Genomic DNA, 24,824 nt, shown 5'->3' with positions numbered 1-24,824 from the left:
ATACCATATGATTTCACTCGTGTGGAATTTAGGAAATAAAACAGTACAAAAAATGAGGGAGGGGGGAAGGAAGAGAGAGAGAGAGATAGACAGACAGACAGACAGACAGACAGAAACAGACTCTTAACGATAGAGAACTAACTGATGGTCACCAGAGTAATGTATAAAATTGTTGAATCAATGCATTGTAAACCTGAAACTAATGTAACCCTGTCTGTTAACCATACTGGAATTAAAATATATACCTTAAAAAAATGTTGCCGTATTCAGTTTACTAGATTTTGTTGATGACTTTTGCATCTGTTATTCACATTTTATTTTCTTGTGATGTCTCTCTCTGACTTTGTTACTGGGGTTATGCTTTCCCCACAGAGTGAGTTATGAAGCATTCCTTTCTCTATTTATTTTGGTAAGTTTGAGGGGGATTGGTGTTAATTATTCTCTAAGTTTTTATATAATTCACCAGTGAAGCCATATAGTACTTTGTTTTTTCAATTGGAAAGTTTTTGATAGTAATTTAACATCTTTGCTTGTTATAGGTCTATTCAGATTTTCTATATCTTCTTGAGTCACTATTGGCAGGATCTGCATTTCAAAGATTTTGCCCATTGCATCAAGGTTGTGTAGTTTGTTGCTATGCAGTTATTATTAATATTTCTTATTTGTATTACTTTCAAGTTGGTGTGAAAGTGCACATCTTTCTGATTTTAGTAATTCTCTTTTTTAGGAGGTATATGTAAAAGTTTATTAATTTTGTTGACCTTTTCAAAGAAAAAAAAACTTCTGTTTTTCTTAATTGGCTCATTGTTTTCCTATTCTCTATTTTATTTGTCTCTACTTTAATCATTATTATTTCCTTTTTTCTGCTAGCTTTAGGTTTAGCTTGTTCTTCTTTCTCCTTTTCCTTAAGGTGGAAAGTTAGGTTATGATTTGAGATATTTCTTCTTTTTTAATGTAGGTCTTTACAGCTATAAATTTTCCACAGCACTGCTTTCGTTGTATCTCGTATGTTTTGGTATGTTGTATTTTTGTTTCATTTATCCATAAATATTTTCTAATTTTCCTTGAATTTCTTCTTTGACACATTGGTTGTTTAAGAGATTTTTTTTCTATAATTTTCACACATTTTTTGGTTTAATTTGTACACATTTGTAACTTTCCACCTGATTTCTTGCTTCATTCCATTGCAGTCCTAAAATATTGTTTGTGTGATTTAAACCTTTTTAAAAGATTTATTGAGACTTGTTTTGTGGTCTAACATATAGTCTTTCCTAGAGAATGTTCCATGTGCACTTAAGAATATATATTCTGGGGTGCTTGGTTGACTCAGCCTATTAAGCATCTGACTTGATTTTGGCTCAGGTCATGATCTCATGGTTCATGAGATCAAGCCCCCTATGGGACTCTGCACTGACAGCATGGAGCCTGCTTGGGATTCATTCTCTCTCTCTCTCTCTCTCTCTCTCTCTCTCTCTGCCCCTCCCCCACTCACACACTCGCTCTGTCTCAAAATAAATAAACATTCTTTAAAAATGAATAATATGTATTCTGCTCTTTTTGGATGGAGTATTATGTATGTCTTTTAGGTAAAGTTAATTTACTGTGTTGTTTAAGTCCTCTTTTGATCATCTGTCTAGTTGTTCTCTCCATCATTGAAAGCTGGGTATTGAAGTTGTTAAGTATTATTAGAGAGCTTTCTATTTCTCCCTTCAGTTGTCTTTTTTTTGGTTCTTGGAATTCTCTTGTTAGATGAATATATGTTTTTAATTATTACATCTTTTTGATTGACACTTCCATAAGTGTATGATATCCCTGATTGTGTCTTGTAACAATTTTTTACTTAAAGCCTATTTTATCCTATATTAGTTGAGTTACTCTAGCTCTCTTTTGGTTACTATTTACATGAAATATCTTATTCCATTCTTTCCCTTTAACAAAATTGTATCTTTGGATCTTAAAAAAATTTTTTTATGTTTTATTTATTTTTGAGAGAGAGAGAGAGACAGAGACAGAGCATGACCCGAATAGGGGCAGAGAGACAAGGAGACACAGAATCTGAAGCAGGCTCTAGGCTCTGAGCTGTCAGCACAGAGTCCAAGGTGGGGCTTGAACTCGGGAACTGTGAGATCATGACCTGAGCCGGAAGTCAAACACTTAACGAGTGAGCCACACAGGCACCCCTGGATCATTTTTTAAAAATCCCTTCTATTATCTTCACTTTTTAATTGGAGTTTAATCCATTTATATTGAAAATAATTACTGATAATGGAGGACTTATATCTGCCATTTTGGTATTTGTATTTTATATATCATACTTTTTTGTTCCTTATATCCTCCATTTTGATTCCCTTATTTTTTTTTTTGTATGTATTTTCTAGTTATTTTCTTAAGGGATAATTTGGAGAGTACAATGAACACTTTAAACAACTTAATGATAATTAATACTAATTTAGCTTTAATAGTATTAAAAGCTCTGCTCCTGTCAGTCTCCATCTACCTTTTATGTTGGTATTTTCACAAACTGTATCTTTATATTTATATACCTATTAACACATCTTTCCAGTTATTTACATGAATTTATTTAAGTCATATAGGAAACAAAAAGAGGTGTTATAAACCAGAAAATACCATAATTCTGATTTACATATTTATCGATGCAGTTACCTTCACTGGAGTTTTCTATTTCTTTATATGGCTTTGAGTGACTATCCAGTATCCTTTCATTCAGATTGTTCATCCTTGTGTGGCACATGTACAAGCAACAAACTCCATCAATTTTTGTTGATTTGGAAATTTCTTTTTTTTTTTTAATGTTTATTAATTTTTTTGAGAGAGAGACAGAGCATGAGTGGGGAGGAGCAGACAGAGAGGGAGACACAGAAACCAAAGCAGGCTCCAGGGTATGAGCTATCAGCATGGAGCCTAATGTGGGGCTCAAACCCACAAACCATAAGATCATAACCTGAGCCTAAGACAGAAGCTTAACCGACTAGCCACTCAGATGCCCTGATTTGGAAATTTCTTAATGTCTACTTCATTCTTGAATGATAGTTTTGGTGTGTGCAGAATTCTTGCTTAACAGTTTATTTTTACTTTTAATGCTTTAAAAATGTCACTCTACCTCCTTCTGGCCTGCAGCTTTCTGGCAAATTGGTTTTTAATCTGGTACATTATGAAACAGTTCTCTCTTGCTGCTTTCAAGATTCTTTTTTTTTTGTCTTTGACTTTCCTCATTTTTGTTTTAATGTGTCTTAGTGCTGATTCCTTTGATTTTATTCCACTTGGAGTTTGTGTAGCTTTTTGGATTTGTACATTTATGTCTTTCATCAAATTTGGGAATTTTTCAGCCATTATTCCTTCATATAATTTCTCTCACCCTTTTTCTCCCTCTTTAATTTCTATGACTCCACAATTATGCACTTTCTGGTACCCTTCATGGTGTCCCACAGGTCTCTTAGGCTCAATTAATCTTTCCTTATTCTTTTTCTGCTCTTCAGATCACATAATATCAGTTGTCTTATCTTCAGTTTGCTGATTTTTTTCTTCTGCTTACTCATATATACTGTTGAACCCCTCTAATCAAATTTTCATTTCAGTTTTCTGTTTAAGCCCCCAAATTTCTGTTTGATGTCTTTTTATAATTTAAATCTCTTTATTGATATTTTCTGGTTCAAGGGATATGATTCTTGTTATTTCCTTTAGCTCTTTGTTAATAGTCTCCTTTAGATATCTGTGCATATTTAGAGCACTCTATTTAAAGTCTTTGATTAATAATGTAATGTGGTAATTCTAGAAATGTCTCCCCCAACTTCATGGTTTATTGTTGGTTGTGTGGATTGTAGTTATTAACTTAGTAAGTTTTCTAAACTATTTTTACAAAGACTGTATTATTTTGATGTGTAATCACTGAAGTCTGTGCTCTGTTGGTTTAGTAGTCAGCCAGCGATTTGACAGATTTCCTTAACTAGAGCAAAAAAAAAAAAAGTATACTCTCTGATTGGCTCTCTGTTGGGCACTCTTTCAATGTTTAGCGTTAGTCTTCACTTCTCACTTTTGCAGAGCCTAAAGGTCAGCTCAAGGTTAAAGAGTAGGGTCTTCTCAGGTCAGTTTTGAACATTGTCCAACCCTGAGCATGTGAGTGGCCTTCTAGATTCTCCACTATATGTGGAAGTTTTTTAATGCCCTTATTCTTCCTTGTGTTTCTTCTTCACACCTTTTTTTCACCAGGCTTTTTGTTGTGTCTGCTACTTTTCTCATTGTTATCCTTTGCAGCAGTCAACTGTGGGAAGTGTGTTTGCCTTTAAATGCTTTCAACAAACACTGATTGGGAGGCTGACGCTGCTCTGAGAAAGTTCAGAGGGGTGTGAAACAATGTGAAGTCCTTGAGCCACTTCCTCCGGAATCCCTCAAGGAGCCATCAGGCAGATCAGAAGAGTCAAGCACAGTTCTTTAAGAGTCAAGTCTGTATTGCACCCTCTGGTAACAGCAAGTCATATCAGGAAGGTAGACACCATCCCCATGGTTGGCACTGAGCTGGGGAGTCAGTCATGGTAGGCAGTTAAGAAAAAAACACCATAATGTTGTTTTACTGAAAGTTGTCAGCTTTTTTTCTTTATTTAAGCATTTTCCTGGTGCTTATAAGTGTTAAAAATAACATTCCAGACCTCCAAAAAATCAGCTGATTCTGACAGCTTGAACCAATCAAGCTTATATTTGTCAGTTTACTCATTGTTTAGTAGAATACAGTTTTGGAGTTCTGCCTAAAAGAAACATTTTAACAGTTTACCATTTGATATGTGACATTGTGATTTATAATAAATAAATAAGTATATATATATATATATATATATATATATATATATATATATAGTCTTGGTCCCCTTTTCTGGCACATAGATTTTAAAATCTTTGAAATTTTTGAAGTGTTGAGAACAGAGGTGTCTTTTGTTACGTATTGAGGTGGCTTTTGGAAAGCACCTAAGGATGGGGGATGGTTGCCGCAGGAGCCAACCATGTGATTAGAAGATTGGAACTCTCAGTCTCACTCCCTTGACCTCCAGCATCCAGGAGAAGGCCTGGAGGTTGAATCAGTCATCCATTGATAACTGATGATTTAATCAATTGTGCCTATTTAATGTATGAAGCCTCCATAAAAATCCAAAAGGATGGATTAGGATTGCTTCCAGTTTGGTGAACATCTGAATATTTGGGGAGAGTGGTGGAATGGGAGAGGACAAGGAAGCACCATGCCTTTGTGCTATATCTTATCTTATGCATCTTTCCATCTGGCAGTTCCTGTGTTGTATTGTTTAGAAATAAACTAATGGTCTGGTAAGTAACATGTTTCTCTGAGTTGTGTGAGCTGCTCTAGCAGATTAATTGAGCCTAAGGAAGTTGTCCTTGGAGCCTCTGATCTATAATCAGTCAGCAGAAGCAAAGGTAATAATCTGGGCTTGTGACTGGCATCTGAAGTCAGGGTAGGGGGAATGGCCCTGTAGGACTGAATCCTTAAACTATGGAATCTGATGCTATCTTGGGATAAATAGTGTCAAAATTGAGTGACACCCAGCTAATATCCTGGAGACTTGCTTGGTGGTATGGGGAACCCCCCCACACACACACACATCCACTTTAAAATTGGGGTCCACAACAAGTTTTTAGGGTATAAGGTGACTGGAAGCTTTTAAAGTATATAGATATATAATTATCAGGTTAAAAAGATTCTGTTCATTTACTGTTTAAGAATTTTATCTGAGCTAAGGATATTGAGTTTTATTTAACATTTTAATTTGCATTTATTTAGATGGTAAAAATATATTTCTTCTTAATGTGCATTATATAAGCTGATTTTTAAATGCTATACCAATCTCATATTCTTTTTTTTTCAATATATGAAATTTATTGTCAAATTGGTTTCCATACAACACCCAGTGCTCATCCCAAACGGTGCCCTCCTCAATACCCATACCAATCTCATATTCTTAGAATAAATTTGTCAAGATATGTTTTCCTTTGTATACAGGCTGGATTCATTTTGCTAATATTTAGTTTAAAATTTTTACCTATATGTTCAGTAGTGAAATTGCTCTATAATTTCCTTTTTTGTACTGCCTTTGTTTGATTTTGATATCAAGTTATGGTAGTTTTATAAAAGTACTTAGGAAGGATATCCTCTTTTTCTGTATCTCTATCTCTCTGGAAATTTCAGTGCAGTGTCCTAATCATTTCCTCTTTGAATATCTGCTAGAAGTTGCTGAAAAAGCACTGAGAAGGATTTTAATTATTGATTCAATTTCTTTAATGACTGTAGGACATTCAGGTTTTCTAGTTCTTTCAATTTTGGTAAGTTCTGTTTTCTTTAATTTATACTTTTAGTTTTGAAATTTATTGGTGCAATATCATTAATTTGATATGTGTTTCTTCTGTTTTTAATGTCTGTAAGTATCTGTCATGATATATCCTTTTTTACTCTTTGTACTGGTAATTTGTGCCTTCTGTCTTTTTTCTTGATCAGTTTCATAACAGGTTTGTTAGCATTATTAGTCTCTACAGAGATTCAGCTTTTGGCTTTGTTGGTATAGTTTTGTTCTAATTTCTGCTTTTATCTTTACCCTTACGTTCCATAAACTTTGTGTTTATTGCCATTTTTTAAAGCTTTTGGTAGTGAATATTTGTCTTATTTCTTTCTTTCTTTTTTTTTAATTTTTTTTTCAACATTTATTTATTTTTGGGACAGAGAGAGACAGAGCATGAACGGGGGAGGGGCAGAGAGAGAGGGAGACACAGAATCGGAAACAGGCTCCAGGCTCTGAGCCATCAGCCCAGAGCCCGACGCGGGGCTCGAACTCACGGACCGCGAGATCGTGACCTGGCTGAAGTCGGACGCTTAACCGACTGCGCCACCCAGGCGCCCCTGTCTTATTTCTTTCAATAAATGAATTTAAGGCTAGTCACTTCCCTCTTAGTACTGGTTTGCATGACACAAATTTTGATAAGTAAGCTTTTTTTGGTTGTTACTTTATTTTTTTTAATATTTTTTTAGTGTTTATTTTTTGAGAGAGAGAAAATGAGCAGGGGAGAGGCAGGGAGAGGGAGACACAGAATCCCAAGCAGGCTCCAGGCTCTGAGCTGTCACCACAGAGCCTGATATGGAACTTGAACTCACAAGATTATGACCTGAGCCGCAGTCGGAGGCTTAACCAACTGAGCCACCCAGGCGCCCCTGAGCTATTACTTTAAAATGTTTTATAATTTTCCTTGTAATTTCCTTCTTTAAATGAGAATTATTCAAAGATGTGTGTGTCTTAATTTCTCAACATACTGGATTTTTTAGTCATCTTCTGGTTATTGATTCCCAATTTAATTTAAATCCTTTAAAATTTGTTAGGATTTATTTTATGACCTAGTTAATGTCTAGTTTTTTTTAATTAATATTCCAAGTCTGTTTGAAAAAATATATATGATGAGGTTGTTTGGGGTAGTTGACATGTATTTTCATTTAGGCCAAGTTTGTTAATCTGGAGAAAGATGGTTAACGTTTCTACTATGGTTGTAAATTTGCATATTTATTCTAGAATCTGTTACTTTTTGCCGTATATACTTTGATTCTTTTTTATCAGGTGCATCTGATATATTGCCTTTATTATCCCTTATTTGTCCCCTCTCATTCTCTTTATAATTTTAATTTTAGAAAATAACAGACATGTACATAAGATGTACATGTACATAAGACATGTACATAAAGATGAGTACATAAAACATAATTGTTCTAGTTGGTGAATATGGTATGTGGAGTGAGGTAAAGAAGAAAAGCAAGAATCATTCCTAATAGTGGGATAATATGTTATATTTCATAATATTCAATTTTTATTTAGATGCTAAATTTTGCTTCCCAATGATGTTAATTGGTTTCTTAACAGGGATTTTCTTTTTGGTGTTTTATCAGAGTCACATTTTTGGAACTCTTCATATTCTAAACCATATCTGGCTTTTTAAGACCAACTTTGTATTTCTGTTTACTCAAGTATACTTCTTTTCCCCCAGTATTATGACATAGACTGAATCTCATAGTGTCTGGAAATAGAATCTAGATATTTTCTGATACCATAATAACAGTATTTACATTTATAATTTTTTTATGCTGAGTGATAATAAATATGCAAAATTTCTATTAAGAGCTATAATATTTATAGTACTACATATAGAATGACAAATTCCAGAAAAATCAGTTACTAAAATGTTTAATTTCAGACTTTTTTTCATTCAAAAAATACTTCTGAGCACTTAGGAAGTGCCAAGTATTATATAATGTGCTGAGGAAGCAATGGTGAACAAAAAAAATTTTATTCTCAATGTGCTTATTTTATTACATACATCCTACAAAATATTTGTAGTTGAGGCTTTTGCATAATGCTTAAATTGACCTTATAATTTTCTTTTTATTTCTAGTACATTTTGCTGTTTCTGCTGGAGGTTTCATTTATCTCGTTACCTACTTTCCAGTTGTTACTGTCTCTATAAACTTTGCAGAAATGACATTCACCCAGAAGCTGGCTTCCTGTCTCAGTTCAAATATCGCAATGGGGCTGGGAACTAAATTCCTAGTCAAGGCAGAAATGGAGAGTGAGTATTTACCTTGTAAATTCGGCCGTATTCTCATAAGATATTCACAGTTTTAAAGTTGATTAATATTGTTAAACTGTCCTTCAAAAAATGATATTACTTCATACCACCACCTGTAGCACATGAGTTCCTCCACTTTCTCTGCATAAATTTATTCAAGTCTGCTACTCCATTTGGAGTTCCTGGCTGCTCTTTGATGCTAGGAGAGAAAGCAGCACAGGTCTGCTTTTAGCACCTTTCAGTCTTCCTTTTTTCATCAGTGCAATATCTATGCAAAAATTCTTCTAGTCTTCTCTTCTGTAGATAGCATTTATTTCTGCTTTTCAATGATTATGTTTTCCAAAATTATATTTTCCAGTGAACATTTAGCATGAGGAGGGATTGAGAGAAAGGAGTCAGTGTCTTCACCCATAAGGGCTTCCTTATTTTTCTTAAAGCTTATATTCCTGAGTTTTTAGTATATGTATTTTGTTTTGGTTTCACTCATAACTGATTGTTTCTGGCACACTAGAAAACATCTTAAATGATTACTTCCTCAAATGTCCTAAATTCTAGTGGTATTAGAAAGTAACTGACTATAGCAGGAATTTCTAGAAAATATTAACACCTTTTCTCTTCACTCTTTAATTATGATGCAGATGGATAACTGTTTTAGTGTCGGTTGGCACCTAAATTAAATGTCAACTGTTGTCTCTTAGAAATTGGAATTAAATGGAGCAACATCTTCTCACCACCCAAAATGGAGAACTTTGGCTTTGCCCACGTACTGGGAATGTTTTTATTTGATGCTTTCTTATATGGCCTTGTGGCCTGGTATATAGAAGCTGTCTTTCCAGGGGAGTATGGTGTGCCCAAGCCATGGAACTTTTTCTTGCTGGTGAGTTCTAATGCTTGTGTTACTGAGAAAGGCCACGGTCCTTATGAATATGTATTGTAATTTCTGTAAAAGCCACCATGAGTTAATTTTGCACTGTCTATACTTGAACCAATAGATCAGGTGAAAGAATCATTCTACTTACTCCAGCCATTCACTGGCTTTTTCTTATTACACTTTAAAGCATCCAGTATATATAAATATAAATAATCTGTAGATCATGGCCTATTACCTCAAACTTTACAAACTCTGAGTAATCCATCACATTTACAGGCAAGTATTTCATAAAGGATTAAACTCGGGCATAAAGAAAGTAATATAGGATGGGTTTTTGGGTGGTAAAAAAAAAAAAAAAAAGTTAAGTCCCCCATCTGGGGACTGATTTTTATCCTTGGTTAGCACAGATCTCTTGGAGTCAGAACTATAGCATGATGGCTCATTCTTTTTCTTGATTCCTTTCCTTATCTGCTAAGAGAAGATATGACAAAAAATGATACAATCATTTTTGCCATGACCTCATTTTGGAGTAATTTTCTTTTGTCCCTCTTGGACACTTATATTTTTCATAGAGTAGTCTGCTTTTATGCCCGGGAATGCAAATTATAACCAATTAGCTCCAAAATTCAATCACAAAAAAATTTCAGCAATCCATCTCAGTACAAAAGATAACAGGCTAGAGTATTTTATAATGAATCATTTTTCAATACCATTGCAGTAATGTCACATTCATTCCCCTCTTTTTTTTTTTTTTTTTTTAGCGCTCTTACTGGTTTGGGGAAGCATCTAAGGGAAAAAAGGAAAGAAGGCAATTTTATGAGACAAATGAAAGCAAGTATTTTGAAGCAGAACCTACTAATTTGGTGGCAGGTATCCAAATCAAACATTTGTGCAAGGTATTGTTTCAAATTTTTTCTTCTTGATAGGACTGAAATTTAGTTTAGTGTTCACTGTAAATGATTATTACTAGAAATACAAGAAAAAGATCACATGCTAATAAAAGATCACAGCCATCCTTTTGATCTTTGAGAAAGATAAAAAAAATCATTTTTTTCAGTATATAATAAAAAGTCAAATCTTTTTCTCCTTCCCCCAGAATAGAGTCAGGTTTTCTATAAGCTATATGGTATCTTCCACAAATTCTCTCATTTTAAAAAGTAGAGTCTGTTGGAGATGAATGATTTGAGTGTGTAAGCATTAATTTCTGTTCACAAATACTTTGCATTTATCTATTATGTAATCTTTCCCCTGTCAAGGAGTTCATCAAGGGAGGGCTTTTAATCTCTTAATTTATCTGCACCAACTGTAGGCATGTAGTATTCAGGTAACCTGTATGGGCTGGCATTCCGTTGCCTCTCAAAGGTCTACCTAAGCTTGGTTTGAACTCTTAACCCCACAGCCTATGGAAACCCAAAGCCCTCCATGCGAATTCAGCTAATTTTGGAGATGAGTATACTCTTGTCGTACCCTTTGCCTCCAGTATGCTTTCTCTGTTTTGGTTACATCAACCCAAATGCAAAACTCACTCTTTTCCCTGGTTTTCTCAGGAAATGTAGTCACATCCAACATTTTTGTGGATATCAGTATAGATTAGGGCTGGAGGGTGTTGGCCTAAGGAACACATGGTCTGTGACAATTTCCCCAGCTGTAGTTACCTTGGCCCCCCTTATTTCTCTCTTCATAATTTTCCTACCAGATTTTCCCTGAGAAGCCACTCTGATGTGACTCCCTCAGATTCTCATGAAAATGCCCAGAAGAACCAAGGTCCTTCTATGTATCACTCCATTCATTCATTCATTCATTCATTATTGACACTGGGGATATAAGTGATGAAAAATCCAGATTAGACCCATGCTCTCAAGGAGCTTACATTCTAGTATGAATGAAAGTGGGTTGAGAAGTGAACAAACAGGGTAATTATAGCATACAGTCAATGCCATTGGGAAAACAAATAGGGTGATGATACAGTAATTAAAGAATAAGTGGGGGAGGAAAAACACTTTGGGTAAGTTATTCATTTGAACTCTCTGAAAACATGGCCACTGTGGATACTGGCCACCCTCTCCAACAATAACCTCACCTGAACAGAGTCACCTCACACAGAATCAAATGCATTTCCTTGAGGAGTTGGCCCAACTATTCTCTCTCCCAAACCTTCTTGTCTTCACTCAGATGTTGATCTCAGGAACACTCCTCCATGCTAATTTCTATCTTTTGTAAACTTCCTGGATACTAACTTCTGTCTTAGAGTGTACTTCCCACTGGGAATGTACGTTCCCAGGGAACTTAATTAGGGATAGTTGGTACCTGAGTGGACTGAGAAAGCAGATGATGAGATACAAGGTAGCAGTGCAGTGTCCATAGGTGTTGAACTGGGATGTATTCCAGGGAAAGAAATCCATTAGTTGGCGTCATGTATCAAGCATGTGAAAAATATGGGTGCAGTAATTATAGGTACCATGGGATGGGTGGTTGTTTTGGGGGGAACTGATAGACTGGAGACAGAAAATTAAAGGCTGTCTATGATTAACCATCAGAGGCTAACTGAAATCTAGTCAGCCTTCCAGGAAGCACATGAAGAGATTTTCATTTCCAGCACCCAAGAGCAGAAAAGCTGAGAACTAAGCCATTGACTTAATCATAAGAATAGCAAGCTTTAGAAAAAGTTAAAATTTTAATTTAGGAAAGTCTACTCTCCCAGGATTAAGGCATTGATTTGGAGAGAATGGACTATGGAGACATAGGATAGGAAATCTAGGATGCAAAAATCTCAAGTCCCATTTTCTCCTGAGCCCTTCGCCTGCAGAAATTGTTCACTCCTCCCTGTTCAGGGCTAGGATTTCTTTCTCTCTTCCTTGAATATCCACCCCACAAGACAACTCCTTCTAGCCACTAGGAAAATAACATAGATTATATCACAAAAGGTAGTAGACAGGCTCAAAGATGATCCTCAGTGACACACATCTCCTGATTTTCATGCCTTTGAATAGGCCTGACCTGTATGAGCAGTCAAGAACTGCGGAAGTGAAATGACTGCTTTCTAAGACTAAGTCATAAAATGCACTGAGGCTTCACTTTGGTCTCTTGGGTTGTTTACTCTGGCTAAGTCAACTGCCATGCTGTGAGTATACTCAGTCGCCTAAATGACTGAAGAGAGGCCCACATGGGATTAACTGAGTCCTTCCTCCAACAACCAGAACAAACTTGCCAGCCAGTTGAGTGAGTCACTTTTAAAGTGGGTCTTCCACTCCCAGTGAGCCTTTCAGATGACTGTAGCTCTTGTCAACATTTTGAATGCAAAATCAAGACAAACCCTGAGCCAGAGGTCCCGAGTTTATGAGGCCAGAAACTGTGAGGAAAAATAAATATTGTTTTAAGTCACTAAGTTTGGGTAATTTATTACTGAGCAATAGATAAATAGATATTGGTACCTGAAAATGGGATGCTGCCATAACAAAAAACCAATAAATGTGGGAGTAGTTTTAGGATTGGGAAGTGAGGGGACACTGGAAGCCTAGAGGGCCTACAGTAGACTGTTAGCAGAAACCTAGTGATCTTGGAGATGGTTGCCTTTGAAGGCCTAAAGGGAAGTGAGGAACTGTTAACTGAAAACTGGGAGGAAATAAGTACTTGTTATTTAAGATACAAAGTCTGTCAACACCATCACTTAACAGTAATGTGGGAAACAGAAAATGTTACTAATGAGCTGGTTAAATGAAATATTTTCAGGTGAGTTGGTGAAGGAGCTGCCTGATTTCTTGTTGCCTTAAGTAAAATGTGGTGTATGTGAGAGGAGAGAGAGAAACAGAAGAAAGGATTATGAAACTTAAAGGAGACAGATACTGGTTTAGAGAAATCCTAGCCTCTCCTGATGATGGATGATGTTGAAATTGAAGTGGCATCTAATCAAAGAGAAGATCCAGATCAGAAAACCGTGGTCCGAAGTTGAACCCACAGTGTTGAATAAAGGAATTCCAGTTCAAGATGGTAACATAAGAAGACTCTAAACTCCATCCTCCACAGAACACACCAATTATACCTATTAATAGAACAATTATTCCTGAAGAAGTACTGAGGGTTGACTAAACAGCTACTAAACAGCTCCCAGCCTAAGGCAGGGAGAATGGCAAGAGAACAGCAAGAGAGACAGAGACATGGTAACAAAGGGAACCCCCCCCCCTCAACTCTGTGAACAGCACTGGGACGGGATAGTTCTGAGAGACCAACAATAGATCCTTCTGTCCTTGGGCACAGGAAAACACACACACACACACACACACACACACACACACACACACGGTTTAAAAGGGCAACTACCTATAAAAGAGGCAACACTAGAATTGTGCTAAGCAATGGAGGAGCTACATCACATCAAGATCACATTGAGATGACCAACCCACTTGTCATGATATCCCGACTCTGCTCTGGTCCAGGCTTCCGAGGTGGGATGAGAACATAAACTCCTCAGTCCCTCTGATCAGGATCCTGAAACTCTCACACCAGCCCCAGTCACACTGGGCATAGGGGGAAAAAAAAGCCTTGGTTTAAAAGGGCTGAGGAACTCTGGGAACATTCTTACCCACCTCCACCTCCAGACCAGAACAAGGTTTGGCTCATGGTGAGCTTGCAACCTAAGTGAGCCCAGGGTCCACAAGCCCATGCCAGCTGTTCTGTGGTGCTGGGGCACAGAAAATAAGCTGCAGTTTTGTGTTTTGTTGTTGTTAGTTTTTAATATTTTCATTCTATACTTATTAAAATTTGTCTTATTTTTTATTTTTTATCTTTTTTCTTTCAAGTTTTTATTTAAATTCCAGCTCATTAACATACAGTGTAGTATTAGTTTCAGATATAGAATTAGTGATTAATCACTTATATACAACAGCCAGTGCTTATCATAACAAATGCCCTCCTTAATGCCTATCACTGAATTAACCCATCATTCCCACCTACCTCCCCTCCAGGACCTTCAGTTTGTTCTCTATAGTTAAAACTCTGTTTCCTGGTTTGCCTCTTGTTTTTCTCACCCCTATGTTCATGTGTTTTGTTTCTTAATTTCCACATATGAATGAAATCATGTAGTATTTGTCTTTCTTTGACTTACTTCACTTAGCATAATACTCTCTAGCTCCATCCACTTCAATGCAAATGGCAAGATTTCATTCTTTTTGATGGCTGAGTAATATTCTATTGTGTGTGTGTGTATATATATATATACACACCACCTTTCTTTATACATTCATCAGTTGATGGACATTGGGCTCTTTCAATAATATGGCTGTTGATAATGCTGCTATAAACATAGGGGTACATATATCCCTTCAAATGAGTATTTTTCTATCCTTTGGGTAAATACATAGTAGTGTAATTGCTGGCTCATAGGGTAGTTCTATTTTTAACTTTTTAAATACTGTTTTGCAGAATGGCTGCACCAGTTTGCATTCCTAACAATGCATGAGGGCTCCTCTTTCTCTGCATCCTCTCCAACACCTGGTGTTTCATGTGTTGTTAGTTTTATCCAGTCTGGCTAGTGTGAGGTGATATCTCATTGTAGTTTTGATTTGCATTTCCCAATGATGAGTGATGTTCAGCATCTTTTCATGTGTCTATTAGCTGCCTTGATGTCTTCTTTGGAAAAATGTCTATTCAAGTCTTCTTCTCATTTCTTACCTGAATTGTTTGTCTTTTGGGTGTTGAGTTTGTTAAGTTCTTTATGGATTTTAGATACTAACTATTTATCAAATATGTCATTTGCAAATATCTTCTCTCATTCTGAAGGTTGCCTTTTAGCTTTGTTTATTGTTTCCTTCGCTGTGCAGAAGCTTTTTATCTTGATGAGGTCCCAATGAAAAGTTTATTTTTGCTTTGTTACCCTTACCTCATAAGACATATCAAGTAAGAAGTTGCTATGGCCAATGTCAAAGAGGTCGATGTCAAAGAGGTGTGTTCCCCTGCAGGATTTTTGTGGTTTTCTGTCTCACAGTTAGATCTTTCATCCATTTTTTGTGTATGGTGTAAGAAGTCCAATGTTACCCTGATTCCAAAACTGCACAAATATTCCACTGAAAAAGAGAACTATAGGCCAATATCCCTGATAAACATGGATGTAGAAATTCTCAATAAAATATTAGTAAATTGAATCCAACAGAACATTAAAAGAATCATTCATCACAATCAAGTGGGATTTATTCCTGGGTTGCAAAGGTGGTTCAATATTTGCAAATCAATCAATCTGATATACCACATTAATAAAAGAATTGATAAGAACCATATGATCTTCTCAATAGATGTAGAAAAGAAGCTTTTGACAAAGTACAACATCCAATCATGATAAAGACCCTCAACAAAGGAGGGATAGAGGGAACATACCTCAACATAGTAAAGGCTATCTACAAAAAAACCCACAGCTAAGGAATAAGACAGGTGTCCCCTCTCACCACTGTTATTTAACATAGAACTGGAAGTCCTTGCCTCAACAGACAACAAAAATAAAGGGCATCCAAATCAGCAAGGAAGAAGTCAAACTTCCATTATTTGCAGATGACATGATACCCTATATTGGAAACCCGAAAGATTCTACCAAAAAAATTGCTGGAACTGATACACAAAGTCATAGGATGATTCGATAAAGTCACATGATACAAAATCAACATACAGCAATCTTTTGCATTTCTATACACCAAATATGAAGCAGCAAAAATAGCAATCAAGGAATCGATTCCATTTATAATTGCACCAAAAACCATAAGTACCTAGGAATAAACCTAACCAAAGAGGTAAAAGATCTGTATTCTGAAAACTACAAAACACTAATGAAAGAAACTGAAGAGACACAAAGAAATGGAATAACATTCCATGCTCATGGATTGGTAGGACAAATTGTTAAAGCATCTATACTACCCAAAGCAACACATTCAATACAATCCCTATCAAAATACCACTAGAATTTTTCACAGAGCTAGAAAAAATAATCCTAAAATTTGTTATTTTTTTGTTTTTTTCTCTTTTTTCTTATCTTCTTTATCTTTTATCTCTTTTCTTTTTAAAATTATTTAGTTTTTCTTTATTCTCTGTAAAAAGCCACAGTTCAAAATATAACTAGCATGTACAGCCACAGCTCCAACCAGCCTTTAAAAGTCAACAAGCACACAGTCTATAGGGGGTCAGCATACACAAGACCACTCCTTTAACTTTAGGAGAAGTAGCTATTTCATCTAATCCATAGAAACAAACACAGAATGTCAAGCAAAATGGGAAGATAGAGGAATATCGTCCAAAGGAAAGAACAAGACAAAACTTCAGTAAAACAATTAAATGAAATAGAGATAAGCAATCTACGTGACAAAAAAATTTTAAGTAATTACCATAAAGATACTGACTGGACTGAAGATACCAATGGAAGAACTCAGACTTCCAATAAGGAGAAGAAAATATTAAAAATAACCAATCAAAGCTGAAGAATACAATAACTAAAATTAAAAAAAAAACACTAGAGGGAATCAACAGATTAGAGGATTCAGAAAAACATACTAGTAATCTGGAAGACAGAGTAATGGAAAGCACACAAGCTGAACAGAAAATAATGTTTTAAAATAAGGATAGATTAAGAGATTTCCTGGGCAATATAAAGCAAACAAACATTTGTTGTAGACTATGAGTCTGGAGTTCTCTCCTGTCCAGCAAGAGAGCAGTTGCAGAAATGAAAACAAGAGAGGCTAATGTCTGGGAGGAGACAAGAGCCCCAAACAGTGGTTTCATCTCTGTATTTATTGAGCCCACAAGATATTACCCACGTGGTAAATGTGAAGAAAATAAGATCTTACACAGTTGAATGTGGAGAAAAGAATCAGACAGTAATTATTAAGTTGTGTAGGAAGCAAACGGTCTGGGCTGGGGGCAAGTGGAGTTTGTGATCAAAGTACAATAGTATATTGGCATCAGATGGAAAGTAATTTCCTGCAGGTGATATAACAAGTTACTCATGATCCCATTACAGTATCTCGCTAGCTATCCTCGGGCACTTTTGTCCTATGGTGGTGGCTTTCCACCCTAAGCTTTTTTCTAACCCATTTATGTAAGTAGAATCTATTTCCCCACAAACATTAACATCCCAAAAACATTTTAGGGTCAAAGGAGAAGAAGAAGAAGGAAGTGTAGAAAACTTATTTGAAGAAATAGTAACTGAAAACTTCCATAACCTAGGGAGGAAAATAGACATCCAAGTCCAAGAAGTACAGAGAGTCCCAAACAAGATGAACACAAGGAAGTCTACACCATGGAACATAATAATTAAAATTTCAAAGGTTAAAGATAGAGAATCCTAAAATCAGAAAAACAAACAAAAATTTACCTATAAGGGAAAACCTATAAGACTACTAGCTTATTTTTCAGCAGAAATCTTGTAAGCCAGAAGGCAATGATATGATACATTGAAAGTGCCAAAAAGAAAGAAAACCTACAGCCAAGAATACTCTACCCAGCAAGATTACCATTCAGATTTGAAAGAGATAATAGAGTTCTCAAACAAAAGATAAAGGAGTTAATCACCACTAAACTAACCTCACAAGAAATGTTAAAGGAACTTCTTTAAGTCCAAAAGTGGCCATAATTATGCATATGAAAAATATGAATAAAAAGATGTAAAATAAGACAATATATACTTGAATGTGGATAAGAAACTAAAGACAGAAAAGAAGGAAAAAGAAAAACAATTTTCTTTGTTTTTTTTAAAATGTGTTTGAACTTAAATGACCATCAAATTAATATGAACTGGTATTATGATGTTATATATAAATCTCATGGTAACCACAAACCCAAAACCTGTGATAAATACACACAAAAATAGAGCCAAACAAAACACTATAGATACACATTGACCAGAGAAAAAGCAAGAGAAGAAAGGAACAAAGCAAAACTAAAAATAAAAAATAGAAAACAAAATTTTAAATGGCAGTAGTTACATACCTATCAATAATTACTTTAAATGTAAATGGACTAAATGCTCATAATCCATGTCACTCAAAAGACACAGAGTATCAAAATGGGGGGAAAAACCCAAGACCCATCTATAGTGCTTCCTACAAGAGACCCACATCAGATCTAAAAATGCGTACAGACTGAAAGTGAAGGGATGGAAAAACACTGACCATGCAAATGAATGTGAAAAATAAATGCAGGCTAGCAATACTGTCTGACAAAATAGACTTTAAAACAAAAACTGGGGGCGCCTGGGTGGCGCAGTCGGTTAAGCGTCTGACTTCAGCCAGGTCACGATCTCGTGGTCCGTGAGTTCGAGCCCCGCGTCAGGCTCTGGGCTGATGGCTCAGAGCCTGGAGCCTGTTTCCCATTCTGTGTCTCCCTCTCTCTCTGGCCCTCCCCTGTTCATGCTCTGTCTCTCTCTCTGTCCCAAAAATAAATAAACATTGAAAAAAAAATTTAAAACAAAAACTGTAACAATACAGTACATAATGATAAAGGGATCAGTCAAAGGATCAGGATCAGTCAAAGGATATATTAGTTGTAAATATCTCTGAAAAAAATAAAATACTGATGAAAGAAATTAAAAATAACACAAACAAATGGAAAGATATTCCATGCTTATGGGTTAGAAGAATTAATATTGTCAAAATGTCCACATTACCCAAAGCAATCTACAGGCTCAATGCAATCCCTTTCAAAATGCAAATAGCATTTTCACAAAACTATAACAAATAATACTGAAATTTGAATGGAACCATAAAAGCGCATGAATAATTTTTGGAAGATGGCGGCGTAGGAGGAGGCTGGGCTCACCTCGTCCTGCTGATCACTTGAATTCCACCCACACCTGCCTAAAAACCCAGAAAACCACCAGAAGACTAGCAGAAGGGACTCTCCAGAGCCAAGCATAGACAAGAGGCCAACAGAAGAGGGTAGGAAGGGCAGAGAGGCGGTGCATGCTACACGGACTGGCAGGAGGGAACCACAGCAGTGGAGGGGCAGCCCACCCGGCAAGGTGGAATCCCTGAGTCTGGCTTGCAAAAGTGGAGGGGCTGGACTGCATGAGTTCTGACAGCCAGCAGTACTTAACATCTGGAATGTTATGTCAACAGCTCTGCTCAGAGAGCAGGAGGACAAGAGGATACCAGGAGGGAGAGCTGCTGAGCCCCAGAAGACAAAGCTCAGCTCAGCGGGGAACAAAGGCCCTGGCCAGCACCATCTCCCTCTCCCATCTGCCAGCTGAAACCTCAAAGGGAACCAGTTCCCCTAACCTGCTTTCACCAGACAATACCCAACACTGTGCTTCTGTGGATCCATCGCTCCGACGGGTCAGCCTCCCTCCCAGTGCTGCAGGGCCCCTCCCACAGAGGACCACCGATGGCAAAGCGAGCTGAGCCTGCCCTCCCACCCCTGTTCACCTTGCAGATCCACCCGGAAACACAACAGATCCCATCAAAGCAGCACCACAAGCCTGGCAGTGTGCAAGTATCCCAGACAGGGGCCACACCACTCCACAGTGAGTCCCGCCCCTCAGAGAGGGGAAGATAAGGTACACAGCAGTCTGACTCTGGCCACAGTGGTGGGCTGGGGACAGACATCGGGTCTGACTGTAGACCCACCCACCAAAACAAGTTACTCCAGACAGCACAGGGGAAGTGCCTTGCAGTTCTGCACCACCCCAGAGACTATCCAAAATGATGAACGGAAGAACTCTCCTCAAAAGAAACTCCAGGAAGTAGCAACAGCTAAAGAACTGATCAAAAACGATTTAAACAATATAACAGAAAGTGAATTTAGAATAATGGTCATAAAATTAATTGCTGGGCTTGAACAAAGTATAGAGGACACCAGAGAATCTATTGCTACAGGGATCCAAGAACTAAGAAATACTCGGGAGGAGCTAAAAAATGCTATAAATGAGCTGCAAAATAAAAATGGAGGCAACCACAGCTTCGATTGAAGAGGCAGAGGAGAGAATAGGTGAATTAGAAGATAAAATTATGGAAAAAAGGAAGCGGTGAAACAGATAAAAAAAAATCCAGGAGTGTGAGGGGAGAATTAGAGAACTAAGCGATGCAATCAACCAGAACAATATCTGTATCATAGGAATTCCAGAAGAAGAAGAGAGAAAGGGGCTGAAGGTGTACTTGAACAAATCATAGCTGAGAACTTCACTCATCTGGGAACAGAAAAAGGCATTGAAATCCAAGAGGCACAGAGAACTCCCTTCAGACGTAACTTGAATCGGTCTTCTGCACGACATATCATAGTGAAACTGGCAAAATACAAGGACAAAGAGAAAATTCTGAAAGCAGCTAGGGATAAACAGGCCCTAACATATAAAGGGAAACCTATAAGACTAGTGACAGACCTATCTACTGAAACGTGGCAGGCCAGAAAGGAATGGCAGGAAATATTCAATGTGATGAGCAGAAAAAATATGCAGCTGAGAATACTTTACCCAGCAAGTCTGTCATTCAGAATAGAAGGAGACATAACGGTCTTCCCAAACAAACAAAAAGTGAAGGAATTCATCACCACTAAACCAGCCCTACAAGAGATCCTAAGGGGGATTCTGTGAGTGAAATGTTGCAAGGACCACAAAGTACCAGAGACCTCACTACAAGCATGAAACCTACAGACATCACAATGACTCTAAACCCATATCTTTCAGTAATAACACTGAATGTAAATGGACTGAATGCTCCAACCAAAAGACATAGGGTATCAGAATGGATAAAAAAAAAAGACCCATCTATTTGCTGTCTACAAGAGACTCATTTTAGACCTGAGGACACCTTCAGATTGAAAGTGAGGGGATGGAGAACTATCTATCATGCTATTGGAAGTCAAAAGAAAGCTGGAGTATCCATACTTATATCAGACAAACTAGACTTTAAATTAAAGGCTGTAACAAGAGATGAAGAAGGGCATTATATAATAATTACAGAGTCTATCCATCAAGAAGAGCTAACAATTATAAATGGCTATGCGCCGAATACGGGAGCCCCCAAATATATAAAACAATCACAACATAAGCAACCTTATTGATAAGAATGTGGTAATTGCAGGGGACTTTAATGCTCCACTTACAACAAGGGATAGATCATCTAGACACACGGTCCATAAAGAAACAAGGGCCCTGAATGATACATTGGATCAGATGGACTTGACAGATATATTTAGAACCCTGCATCCCAAAGCAACAGAATATACTTTCTTCTCAAGTGCACATGGAACCTTCTCCAGATCACATACTAGGTCACAAAACAGCCCTTCATAACTACAAAAGACCTGACATCATACCATGCACACTTTCAGACCACAATGCTATGAAACTTGAAATCAACCACAGAAAAAAGTCTGGAAAACCTCCAAAAGCATGCAGGTTAAAGAACACCCTACTAAAGAACCAATGGTCAACCAGGCAATTAGAGAAGACATTAAAAAATATATGGAAACAAATGAAAATGAAAATACAACAATCCAAATGCTTTGGAATGCAGCGAAGGCAGTCCTGAGAGGAAAATACATTGCAATCCAGGCCTATCTCAAGAAACAAGAAAAATCCCAAATACAAAATCTAACAGCACACCTAAAGGAAATAGAAACAGAACAGCAGAGACACCCTAAACCCAGCAGAAGAAGAGAAATAATAAATATCAGAGCAGAAATAGACAATATAGAATCTAAAAAAACTGTAGAGCAGATCAATGGAACCAAGAGTTGGTTTTTGAAAAAATAAACACAATTGATAAACCTCTAGCCAGGCTTCTCAAAAAGAAAAGGGAGATGACCCAAATGATAAAATCATGAATGAAAATGGAATTATTACAACCAATCCCTCAGAGATACAAGCAATTATCAGGGAATACTAGGAAAAATTATATGCCAACAAATTGGACAACCTGCAAGAAATGGACAAATTCCTAAGCACCCACACACTTCCAAAACTCAAACAGGAAGAAATAGAAAACTTGAACAGACCCATAACCAGCGAAGAAATTGAATCAGTTATCAAAAATCTCCCACCAAATAAGAGTCCAGGACCGGATGGCTTCCCTGGGGAATTCCACCAGACATCTAAAGCAGAGATAATACCTATCCTTCTCAAGCTGTTCCAAGAAATAGAAAGGGAAGGAAAACTTCCAGACTCATTCTATGAAGCCAGTATTACTTTGATTCCTAAACCAGACAGAGACCCAGCAAATAAAAAAAGAACTACAGGCCAATATCCCTGATGATTATGGATGCAAAAATTCTCAATAAGATACTAGCAAATTGAACTCAACAGCTTTATAAAAAGAATTATTCACCATGATCAAGTGGGATTCATTTCTGGGCTGAAGGCCTCGTTCAACATTCACAAATCAATCAGTGTGATACATCACATCATAAAAGAAAAGAAAAGAACCATATGATCCTGTCAATCGATGGAGAAAAAGCATTTGACAACATTCAGCATTCTTTCTTAATAAAACCCTCGAGAAAGTCGGGATAGAAGGAACATACTTAAAGATCATAAAAGCCATTTATGAAAAGCCCACAGCTAATATCATCCTCAATGGGGAAACACTGAGAGCTTTCCCCCTGAGATCAGGAACACGACAGGGATGTCCACTCTCACCGCTGTTGTTTGACATAGTGTTGGAATCAGCAATCAGACAGCAAAATCAGACAACAATCAGCAATCGGACAACACAAGGAAATCAAAGGCATCAAAATTGGCAAAGATGAAGTCAAGCTTTCACTTTTTGCAGATGACATGATATACATGGAAAACCTGATACACTCCGACAAAAGTCTACTAGAACTGATGCATGAATTCTGCAAAGTTGCAGGATACAAAATCAATGTACAGAAATCAGTTGCATTCTTATACACTAATAATGAAGCAACAGAAAGACAAATAAAGAAACTGATCCCATTCACAATTGCACCAAGAAGCATAAAATACCTAGGAATAAACCTAACGAAAGATGTAAAAGATCTGTATGCTGAAAACTATAGAAAGCTTATGAAGGAAATTGAAGAAGATATAAAGAAATGGAAAAACATTCCATGCTCATGGATTGGAAGAATACATATTGTCAAAATGTCAATACTACCCAAAGCTATCTACACATTCAATGCAATCCCAATCAAAATTGCACCAGCATTCTTCTCAAAGCTAGAACAAGCAATCCTAAAATTTGTATGGAACCACAAAAGACCCCGAATAGCCAAAGTAATTTTGAAGATGAAGACCAAAGCGGGAGGCATCACAATCCCAGACTTTAGCCTCTACTACAAAGCTGTAATCATCAAGACAGCATGGTATTGGCACAAAAACAGACACATAGACCAATGGATTGGAATAGAGACTCCAGAATTGGACCCACAAAAGTATGGCCAACTCATCTTTGACAAAGCAGGAAAGAATATCCAATGGAAAAAAGACAGTCTCTTTAACAAATGGTGCTGGGAAATTTGGACAGCAACATGCAGAAGAATGAAACTAGACCACTTTCTTACACCATTCACAAAAGTAAAGTCAAAATGGATGAAGGACCTGAATGTGAGACAGGAAACCATCAAAACCCTAGAGGAGAAAGCAGGGAAAAACCTCTCTCACCTCAGCCGCAACAATTTCTTACTTAACACATCCCCAAAGGCTAGCGAATTAAAAGCAAAAATGGACTATTGGGACCTCATGAAGATAAAAAGCTTCTGCAATGCAAAGGAAACAACCAACAAAACTAAAAGGCAACCAACGGAATGGGAAAAGATATTTGCAAATGACATATTGGACAAAGGGCTAGTATCCAAAATCTATAAAGAACTCACCAAACTCCACACCCAAAAAACAAATAATCCAGTGAAGAAATGGGCAGAAAAAATGAATAGACACTTCTCTAAAGAAGATCTCCAGATGGCCAACAGGCACATGAAAAGATGTTCAACGTCGCTCCTCATCAGGGAAATACAAATCAAAACCACACTCAGATATCACCTCACGCCAGTCAGAGTGGCCAAAATGAACAAATCAGGAGACTATAGATGCTGGCGAGGATGTGGAGAAACGGTAACCCTTTGCACTGTTGGTGGGAATGCAAACTGGTGCAGCCACTCTGGAAAAAGTGTGGAGGTTCCTCAAAAAATTAAAAATAGACCTACCCTATGACCCAGCAATAGCACTGCTAGGAATTTACCCAAGGGATACAGGAGTGCTGATGCATAGGGGCACTTGTACCCCAATGTTTATAGCAGCACTCTCAACAATAGACAAATTATGGAAAAAGCCTAAATATCCCATCAACTGATGAACGGATAAAGAAATTGTGGTTTATATACACAATGGACTAGTACGTGGCAA

General features: G+C 37.0%; 1 protein-coding gene across 1 annotated transcript in view; it reads left to right on the top strand.

The window, feature by feature from the left end:
- LOC124517903 (phospholipid-transporting ATPase ABCA3-like) overlaps positions 1-24,824 on the top strand; it is a 188,133-nt gene that overhangs the window by 41,023 nt on the left and 122,286 nt on the right. The window contains exons 8-10 of the mRNA XM_047087601.1: positions 8,449-8,622; positions 9,321-9,499; positions 10,255-10,389. Of these exons, the coding sequence (XP_046943557.1) occupies positions 8,449-8,622; positions 9,321-9,499; positions 10,255-10,389 (488 nt within the window). The remainder of the gene's footprint in view (positions 1-8,448; positions 8,623-9,320; positions 9,500-10,254; positions 10,390-24,824) is intronic.

This window comes from Lynx rufus, unplaced genomic scaffold (assembly GCF_022079265.1).
Source record: "Lynx rufus isolate CCGP_SWC_20201006 ecotype Redwood Valley unplaced genomic scaffold, mLynRuf1.p SCAF_23, whole genome shotgun sequence".
Classification (NCBI taxonomy): domain Eukaryota; kingdom Metazoa; phylum Chordata; class Mammalia; order Carnivora; family Felidae; genus Lynx; species Lynx rufus.
Note: the sequence above shows the minus strand (reverse complement) of the source record. Positions and strands in the feature narration are given on the sequence as shown.